General features: G+C 36.8%; 1 protein-coding gene and 1 long non-coding RNA gene across 2 annotated transcripts; both read right to left on the bottom strand.

Moving 5' to 3' along the window:
• Positions 1-66: 66 nt before the first annotated feature.
• LOC140764346 (uncharacterized) lies at positions 67-1,560 on the bottom strand. The gene is made up of 2 exons (XR_012105024.1): positions 475-1,560; positions 67-379 (listed from the first exon to the last, which is right to left on the bottom strand). It is a non-coding gene; the product is annotated as an uncharacterized lncRNA (long non-coding RNA).
• A 1,130-nt stretch (positions 1,561-2,690) lies between these two features.
• LOC140765912 (glycerol-3-phosphate dehydrogenase SDP6, mitochondrial) lies at positions 2,691-10,071 on the bottom strand. Its single transcript, XM_073105227.1, has 7 exons — positions 9,658-10,071; positions 8,102-8,575; positions 6,607-6,938; positions 5,599-5,759; positions 4,441-4,699; positions 3,101-3,398; positions 2,691-3,015 (listed from the first exon to the last, which is right to left on the bottom strand). The coding sequence occupies exons 1-7, from the start codon at positions 10,019-10,021 to the stop codon at positions 3,011-3,013; spliced, it is 1,893 nt and encodes a 630-aa protein (XP_072961328.1). The 5' UTR covers positions 10,022-10,071; the 3' UTR covers positions 2,691-3,010.
• Positions 10,072-10,395: the final 324 nt, after the last annotated feature.

Below are 10,395 nucleotides of genomic sequence, written 5' to 3'. Positions count from 1 at the left end.
GTAGCAAGTTATTTTGTTGATGGTGTGAACTAAATATCGTTAGTTAATTTTGGAGTCAATTAAAAATTAATGAGTCGATTAACAGTTCCATTTGATTTGAGATCTCATTAAATGTTCAGAATTTGACAGTTAATATCCATAGGGTCTGGTCTGCTCCTTCCTGAACAGCAGCATGAGGGCCTGAGAATTGATCTCCAATATGTTGAAATATGCACTTCTTTCCACTACCTTGAGTTGAGTGCCTTTTCTCTGAGCATCCACATCTTGAATGGAGGCAGCAAACTGCCAGCATTAGAAGACTGGAAGATTTCACCCCCTCGTCTATTTTGGTGCTTAATTTCACAAAGGTCTACCACTGCTACTATTCAAACAGTAACCTCTTCAGGGAGATCAAAGGAACAAGAAGTAAACAGGACATGGGAGAAAGATCAAATGCAGCAGTAATACTAAAAAAGACAACCACACGCAACTTACTTTTGCAATCTTGGAGAGCTTCCTTCCAGTTAGTGACGAAGGGGAGAAGAACCCAAAATGGCATACAGCTGCATATGCACTGCACCTGTAGAGGAAACTCCAATCTCTTTCTTTCTTTCTTTCTTTGAATTCCTCTAAAGGTGCAGGTGCAAATGCAGCTATATCAATGCATTCTGGCCGGAGAAACCACACAAACCCTCATCTCTAACTACTACTACTTCAAAGCAACAAGCTAAGTAGAGAAAAAGAGGAGGGGAGAGAGAGAGAGAGAGAGAGATGGTTCTTTGATTTGAAGAATACAAGGCAAAACACACTAGGGTATTTATAGATGGGAGAGGTGGGGGAGAAGCACGAGATGCTCTGGACTTCTGGATGCATGGTGGGGTTGCCTCTCACGTGTTGGAAGATGGCGATTCACGTGGGATTTGGAAGAGTTGCCAATTGGAGGGAGCCATGGAGGATTTGGCCAAGTGGAGGGATCGAGGTTTTTCTTTTCTTTTTTTGTGCATATGCCGACGCAAACCGAGTTGGTGGTTGCTAAACCCCTTCACTTTTCGAGAGTGGACATGTCGACGAGGAAATATCTACTTTGCGTCTCATTATCCTCCAGTTACAATGCACTTAGGATTATGTTCTATTTCTCTTTCCTTCTTTCTTTTGTAAACAAAAAGAAAAAGAAGTGGTCTTATCTCAGTGATATTTATTAATATAGAAGATAATCATAACATTACATCGATAGAAACGAGAACTCCTCAAAGAAGACAGGAGGTCACAGGAATCCTGGCAATTATACTCCCTCTGCCAGTAGCCATTAGAGAATCTTAATTAGATGGGCAAACACTTTGCTGAGTTTCCCCCGGATTGCAGTCCTGCTCCACGGGAGGACCAGTAGGGCTTTAGATGGAACATTGAGGACGTGGGGCACCAACCACCAGTAAGGAGGAAGAGCTCCAAAAATTGGAGGTCAATCACAGAGGTGAATATTATTGGCCTGTTGTTGCATGAACTAATTATCCATGATTCCTACTACTTGGAGGATTTTTCAAAGTGCATTCAATGAGTAACCCTTGGTGTAAACCATTTCAGTTTGTGACAATTTTTTATTATTATTATTATTATTATTATTATTATTTTCTTTCCCTGAATTCATATGATTAGATTTGAGATGTTTTACATCTAGCATTCTTGCTTTGGGTTTGCCAAAACGACTTCAGACTTCTTCGGCAATTTGTGTCACGTCCTACTCGTAGGCTGACAATGAGTCCATCATCTATAATATATTTAGGTAATTTGTGTCACATTTTATTATAATAAAGTGTATATAACTTATATATACGGTGCATATTAGTGTCTATTACTATAAAAAAAAAAATTAAATGTAGTTGCAAAACCCCTTTGCTTCGCATGCAAGAATTTTAGTTGAACTTGATTAGTAAATACTATATTGCTAAGTTCAAGAGATAAGAGTAGAAAGAAAAATAAAATGTACATAAGTTTGACTTAGTTTGAATGAATTCACATATTACAAATTAAGTCTAAAAAAAAGAAAAATCTCTACAGATGTAATAATAACATCCTCTATTTTAGTTTGCCCCCCTCTCTCTTAACGATGCAATGCCAAAAATAAAAATTTAAAACTTTTTAAATACAATTTTAACTTCTTTTAAGGTTAAAATTCACTCACAAGTCCACAAGCTTTCCTTTACAGGCTTGTGTCGCTCAACCAGGGAGCATTTTAATCCTTTTGTACGACATACCCTTAATTTTTCTCTAAAGTTAATACTTTTTAACTTCTTCTTTTTTTTTATATTACAACAAAGGTAATAATGTGAATCATTTTAGCTTATAACCAGATACCCAATTTTCTTAAAACTAATTTAAGGTACTAAAAATGAGAGTAAAAGTAATTCTATTTAACAGCGTTCAAGTGTTACACCCGTTTCAATGAATCCAGAATAGATAGCCAAAGCACATCATCCATCCACTGGCAATGCGACAAGAGAAAAAGCTCCCAGTCCTTATTTACCTAACTGAGCTGGAGAAAAGACAACCTCAAATTGACATAATTTGGATTGGATACAATGCACCTGAATTTGATGGTTTGGATTTGCATGGGTAATGGAAAGAAAAAAACAGAATATAAGTTTGATATATATATATATATATATATATATATATATATATATATATATATATATATATATATATATATATATATATATATATATATATATATACATACATACATACACAATTTATGGGCCAGGTTGCCAACAAATACATGTATGATCACTTGTTGTTTTATTGTTTATCGCCTGTAGAAGCTCCAGAAAAAACTCCAACAAAAGTACAATTAGAATATGACTTCAAATAGACCCTTGATACGATGACACCCGTATAATGCAATTTTAATACGAAAAGAATTGTTTAGAGAACTAGTTTCCAACAACAAAAAGAATTAAATTACCAGGATAGCAGTCCCCTGTTATTAGAACAAGCTATCAAGTTATTGTTGTTTATGAAACTTTTTAACTTGTTACCCTGCAATACAACCACAGAATAGCATAAGTTTATCAGAAAATAAAATGCACGTAAAACTAAACAGGGGAAAACGAAAGCTGCTCACCAGTATGTTTTCCATCCCGAAATTGTGCATTTTTAGACGACTTAAATGTTTCTAGAAATTCTTTAGCCTTCTGTAGTTCCATCTTTTGCCTGGCCCTATCCCACTTGTGTTCAGCAGCTAAAATCTCAATAATGCGTGGCAATGCCCGTCCTGCTGCATCGGTATCAAGAAAAGCAAGCCGAGACCTCCGAGCAATGAAATCAACAGCAGATTCACAATACTCATGACGAGCACAATATGCAACCTCAGCCTCCAGATATGGATATCCATGAGCAAGCCGCTTTCCTAGATTTTCATTCTGTGAAGCAGGTTGCATGAGTGCATCAGCTATATCAAATAAGATTCCAGTATGACGACTAGGGTTAGAGTATTGCAAGTTAATATGCATAACAAACTTTTGGTCAAGTTGGTCAAGTTGGTCAAGTTGACACGGTGATTTAGTAAGTTGAAAATGCATCATTGAGTCAACCTAGGGCTACTGTTGAAGTCTATTTCGATAAAATAACAGGTGTTTTAAGAACAAGCACCCAAAATATGCAGGCTCAATTTAGAGTAAAAAAAATAGGCAGGGTTTGATCCATAGTATTGCTATGATGAGGCAAAAATTCACCTTACATGCAGAGTTAAATATCCATGTTGTACCTCTGCCTAGTCTATTGATATTCTCAGGTAGATGCAGAAAGAACTTCAATAGAACTTCTACTAATTATTTCATTACATCAATGTCTCCATTAAAAGAGGATTTTAATCACGGGGGTAAAGCTACGTGCATCTTGTCCTTACCATACCATACAGTCGCCAGGGCCTCATTCTTTAGGATGCTCTTATTGAGGGAGGATTTAATTAATAAAAGAAGCGCTGGACATGTAGGTGCATCTTCAAGAAAATGAACTTTACCTTACAAAGTAAATATTCTAATTAGCATAAAAGGTCATAAGATGACAAGCAATAGAACTACCAGAAGATAGCATTATCTACTTATTCAATCGCTAACAAGTTCATGTAGCCCTTCAATGCATTTTTTCTGTTCCTTTTAAAACTAAAATGTTGTGAGACACTTATAGATTAGAGTGCATATGAAGTCATCATTGCAAACGGACTTGGAACTTAACCAATTCAATGCCTTGAAATTTACCTATATCAAGTTCTCATTGTTCATCTGGAAGCTAGCTAAGATGTGATGTCATTCTATGCAACTCCAAAGTCAGTATATACACAATGGAAAAGAAAATTTTGATGTACATTATGTCGAATTTCAAAGAGAAGAGTTTTTGCAAATAAAATACTATAAGACTTGTGTATACTATCATAAATACAAAATGAAATCCAATAATTCCCACCTGAGCAATAGTAGCTACTCGTTCAGCCAAAGTCCCGTATGCATGAGACAAATGCTTGGAAAGAGCACTGTCCATTACACCAGGAATAACCTTTCCACGATGTGTCTTCTTCATGCGTATATAATGCTGAGCAAGTATGGTGAATGATGCCGGATCCCAACCATATGCACCAACAATATGTAGATGGTCGGTCACACAGCCATTCACAGGCTTCAACTTCCCCGACTTTATAGCTGCATTAACTGCATCCTCGGCCATGCTGAATAACAGTAAATCAGAATAGTGAAACTCTTGTTATGTTATTGTCCACCATAACACAATAAGAATAAACATGGATCGCGGAAAATAAACAAGAATCACCATAGGGACGATCATATAAATCCATTAGATAATCATGAAAATTGATGAATTCAGTGAAAGAAGACAGGTTTCGAAACATTTTTTTTAATGTCTGAGTTGTCTGAAGTTGCAAGTATATGGTGACCATCTCACTGTGCCCATTAGCCAAAGGGTAGTATGTTAGAGATAGCTCTAGCAAAGACATTTCCAGAATTTTTCATCCTAGTCTAATATAATGCATTTAGAAGGTAATGCAGTCTATGAGCTTCACAATGAAAATTTTCACTATGTATGATGCATCACCATAGCTGGTACTCAGCAGGAACAGTATCAGTTAGCACATCAATCCAAGGTTAAATCAAATGCTTGGGTCATAGATTGTTATTCACCTATTCCATTGTTACCTGATATTTTCCTGCATTAGGAGTAGAGAATACTTAAGAGTAGAGAAAAAAGTTATGTTACTATCTAGTTAAAACCATGGATTGTTGTGCTGGTAGATATGAGGTTACGGTTGAGTACCAGCAATGGTACTGGGGGATATCAGAATTTCATCTACTTGAAGAGTTTCCAATTTGACTATCTACTTTTAAGTTATTACATATTTAAACATACTCCTACAAAAGCACTCTGCCTGAAAAGATATGAGCCATCTCATCCCTTGGCAATCAAAATAACACAGCTGCCTTCCAATTGATGAAAATAAATAATGCTAAAGAATTGTTTTAAAAGAACCTGGAGGATATGAAATCCCATAGCAGCACATTTAAGTAATATTTGCCAATGATAAACAGAATGCCCTGTAAATGAACTTCTTACCTTCTATATGTAGTCCATTTTCCACCAGTAATTGTGATTAATCCAGGATAATCTTCACATACAACATGATCTCTAGATATACTCTCAGTGCTCTTTGCTGATGGATCCATAGCCAATGGTCGTATACCACTCCAGGCAGAAAGAACATCTGAGCGCCTTACCTGAGATAATTGCCAGCTATCCATATAATTAGTTTATAAATAACTTATATGGGCAATCAAATATTTGTAATGTAAAATTGTGATAAACAGAAAAGCACAGGTATGAAATTTTTTGGCCATAGTTCTTCTCAACTATCTATGATTGCTTTCATACTGAAATTATATTCCACAATAATCTTCAACCATCTCTCACCGTTTTCATACTGAAATCACATTTACAAGTTATAACAGCAGCGTTTCTGTTAAAGTATAAGATTAAATATGAATGATGCCACTCTTGTATTTTAATAAAAAATATTCAGGGTAAATAAAAGTCATAGTACATTAACCAAACCATGTCAAATTCTTGCATGCAACATAGCATAGAAAGATGTGTACTACTTATCCACAACTAAAACACTTTATTCCCTCTTACTACTACTTACTTTTGACAATTTCAACAGGTATATATGCAGGGTCCTGAGGAAGTGATGTAGTCTCTATTTTGCAATAAATATTTCAAATTCTAGACTAGAAACTACTACTTACTTTTGACAATTTCAACATGTATATGTGCAGGGTCCCGAGGAAGTGATGTAGTCTCTATTTTGCAATAAATATTTCGAATTCTAAACTAGAAACAACTCAGAATTGAATGCCTGCAGTGTACATGTTAAGTAGCTTATCATGCAATGGTATTTTGGCATAGGGAACCGTTTAGACCATATTCCTTACAGCAACGGCAATATAGCTATCTCCAAACATCAACATAATAAGCAACATTGCCAACAGGTGTGCTATAATAAACAAAATTGATTGATCTAGATTCTAGAAAAGGGAAAAATGGAAGACCTACAGAACTACAAACCTGAACATTAAGGTAATCGCAGATAGCATCCAGTATGAATTGTATTTCATCTTCATGTGGTTCTGGAAGCATTGTTATTATGGTGTTAGAATCAGTTGTCCCAGCAACTGTTCTTCCCAACCAGGGCAACATGAACACAACACGGCCATCCTTAGTTTTTGGAACGATTAGCCCCATCCCTTCAGGAGAGTAATAATCAGGAAGAACTACATGCACACCACTGCTTGGAGAGATCATGGGTGGCGCATTCTTGTTAGCCATTTGCCTTACCGAGTCACAAAATGGTCCAGCCGCATTGACAACAACTTTAGCAAATGTATCAAACTCTTTGCCTGATGCACACTGACAATGTAAGATAGCAAGTAAAATAATTCTTCTATTTAACCTAATTACACAAAAGAAAACCATATAGAGACCTTTCTATGTGAATAGTAGGAACAGCAAGATGCTCATGAAGTACGCATAAAGGATTATTTGTGAATATACATACACATCAAACAGAGTGGTTTATGGTTTATAGACAAACTGTGACGTTATAGAGGTTATGAATGCAATTACTGACTTCTGGATGCTAAATTCAGACAACACAAGTTCTACAAAGATATATGCGCAACTTTGTTTTCAGGGTACATCTTCACACTATAACTTTTGAGCACTACACAAATGCAAAAGTCTCTATAATTAACAATGCATAAGAAAAACACTATCATACTTGAGGAATGAGACTTCCTTGGCAAAGTAGCCAATTGGTGGCACTCTAAAATTATGAAAGCGGGGCAATTCTGCAAAACATAAAAAGCACAAATTCTCATAGAAAATTGGCAGCCTCGGTTTAATAGGATCACACATTCGTACTGCTGCTATGCCAGCAAAATTACTTCATTTAACATGCAATATGTAAGAGTATTTATCTTGTACTAGTGCATTTATTTTGTGCCTACTAGTATAATGTGATGCTTAAATACAAATATGTAGGGACATATTTTACATCACATCCCTACATTGAAGTATCTGCTGCACACATTATCATGCAAATAAATAAATCAACGATCTGAAAGTCAGTTCTGATGCTTTCAGCAAATTAAAATAGCTTCCTGAATCATATAACTTATACAAAATAAATGCCTAGGAATTCATTTGTGTTTAGCTTCTTACCTATAGGAGCATAAGTCTTTCATATGTACCTGATTCAAATATAGACCGCTCCAATGATGTTATATTCAGGTAAGAAGAATTAGTCCTCAGAAATGGTTTCGACAAGGACATAAATAACTGCTAATCACTCTTGTAGAGAGCTTTAATTTAGAGTTTCATCAATCTATGTCTGCTCAAGACCAATATATTTTATATCAACTAAGTAAGCAAGTATTTCCTTCCAAACCTTGTTAGAATCAGCATCATGAATATAACTGTCATTTGTCCTTCATGTGCTAATTTTGAACAATTAAAAGTTTAAATTTACTTATTTCCTAGAAAGAGGAAAATCCAGTCTTACCTGATAGTGTATCACGGATGTGTGCACCAATAATCCTCTCACCAAACTCATCCTTAATGAAGGATATAACTTCTGCATGGTTAAGGACAGCGGCACCCACTAAAGAAGCAGTGCATGCTAATCCAACGTTCAGACGAGAGTCATTCATTTGCCCGTCATAGTAAACCACTGTTCCTTTCAGGCTTCGATCATGACCATTTCTGGCCAGAGTTGGGAAAAGTTCAACTGACTCATTTGCAGAATAATATCGTGATAAATGTAGCATCCTTCGACCGGCAACAAGATCATATAACTTTAAACCCATCCAATAGTATACAGCCTCAAACCAATCAAAGCAAGGTGTCATACACGGTAAAGAATGACATAGGTGAGGAGCATTCTCAATGACCTGTTTCCGCTCCCTAAGTGCATGGAAAACAAGTTTCAACTGTCCATAATCAAGATTGAACACTGCCTTCTCCAAGTATCGCACCCCTAAATACACAATTAAGGAATATCAGTACAGAAGCTCATTTGTAAAGGATAAATGAGCAAAGCATAAATCATGCAAATTTTCCAAAAATCCAATTTTAGCTCAAAGATAGTGTCGTGCATCATCTGAAACACACAAGCTGGATGTCCATGTTGTCCAGTACATAGTAATGCAGTTGCTCTTATTATGAAAGATTTCATGAACTACCTATATAAAATGTTACCATAGAAGTATTATATTTTGGGAGCAAAGACAGGATAGGATAAGTAGGGTCAACTACAAATAACAACGAATGCAAAGAAGCTATTAAGAAATAGGTGCTTGCTAATTAGCACTTGATAAAAAGTAGCTATAACACCTCTAAAACTTGTAACAGCATGCAGTGATATAAATGCTATTTGGGTTAAAACATAACAGTGGAACTTATTCCATCTCAATACAAGTCTTCTTGGTTCAAAATTTTTCAAAACTCAAACAATTTCAGACCTGATTTTGGCTAATATTGAACTATCAAATGGGAAGCTTAGCAATTTTAATCAGGACTAAAATTCCAGAATTTAAGTTTGAATGTGGATTCTAATAAAATAAATTGATAAAAGAGATTTAGAGGTGAAAGCCATCATTAATTTAATTGAATTATTTTAATAATTACAGTTTTTGGCCTTCACCAAATCTTATTTGGCTCTAACTTGTTTGTCCCCTAAACATGACGGAAAATCTTATTTGACTCTAACTTAAAAAATTCCTCCCAGTGATTCTCAGGAATCACCATGCTGCAAAAGAACAACATTACCAAAGAGTATTGTAATAAGTCCACAGGCAGCATCAAGAAGCTGGCCATCTATTTTCATCCTTACGAAGCCAGCACTATGTTTCATCAAATTAATGGTACAATGTGAAAAAACTACGTGGTCAAATCCATTATCAAGCTAAGGCTATCACCGATGGCAAAATATTCTTCTACGACAAAGTCTTACAATAACCATCGAATTGAAGAATACCACCATAAAGTTCTTCCAAGTTATAATTGAGGCATCAATCGCAAAGCAAAACATACAAACTTAGTAAAATTCAAACCCCTCACCTCCATGGATCAACTTGGTGGACCTCGACGAGGTCCCTGACGAGAAATCCTCCCTCTCCACGAGCCCTACCCTTAGCCCACGCGAGGCGGCGTCGAGGGCGACCCCGCACCCCGTCGCCCCACCGCCAACGACAAGCACATCGAGCGGATTCACCATGCTCGTCCCCATCAGGGCCGCCTCTTGCACCTCTCTCGCCGGCACCACAGCCGCCGGATCGGCGATCCTCCGCCTCGCCGCCTCCAAAGCGGCAGAGGATCGATCGCTCGCCGCCGCAGGTGAAGGTCCGGCGAGGGTTACCGCCGCCCACGAGGCACCGGAGACGGCCAAGACGGCTCCGATTCCCTTCAATCGAGAAGCGGCCATCTCGGAGTTCTCTTCTCTCTCCTCTCTTCTCTCCCTCCAACTCGATTTTGTTGTCTTTTCTTGGTTAACGGAACATTATATATGTGCTTAAAAGCGCAGAGTACTAAGCGCCTCTTTGACGGGGATGGCAAATTACCGATCTGGGTCTCGGAACTTTATATTACCTTTGCTATGGGTCAACAACATAACCTCCTCCCTATATTGTCATGCTATATTAGATTATATAATTAAAACCATAATATATATATATATACTATCACCTCCTAAGATAATTATTTGTGATGAAAGTTTAATTAAATCCGAAGTGCCATATTAGTTCAAGAACCCGAGCATTGTAATAGTAAAGTTGGATTTGAGGGACACTATAGTTATTA

The sequence above is a fragment of the Typha angustifolia genome, chromosome 8 (genome assembly GCF_048772165.1).
Source record: "Typha angustifolia cultivar Huaian chromosome 8, ASM4877216v1, whole genome shotgun sequence".
Classification (NCBI taxonomy): Eukaryota; Viridiplantae; Streptophyta; class Magnoliopsida; order Poales; family Typhaceae; genus Typha; species Typha angustifolia.
The sequence above is the reverse complement of the archived record's forward strand: the minus strand, read 5'-3'. Positions and strand labels throughout refer to the sequence as shown.

Excerpts from the sequence above, each read along its gene's own strand:
- LOC140765912 (XM_073105227.1), bottom strand. The coding sequence starts at position 10,021 with ATGGCCGCTTCTCGATTGAAGGGAATCGGAGCCGTCTTGGCCGTCTCC. Across the intron at positions 8,576-9,657 it reads CACCAAGTTGATCCATGGAG|GGGTGCGATACTTGGAGAAG; the intron begins GTGAGGGGTTTG and ends TTGTGTATTTAG. Across the intron at positions 5,760-6,606 it reads GCGATTACCTTAATGTTCAG|GTAAGGCGCTCAGATGTTCT; the intron begins GTTTGTAGTTCT and ends CAATTATCTCAG.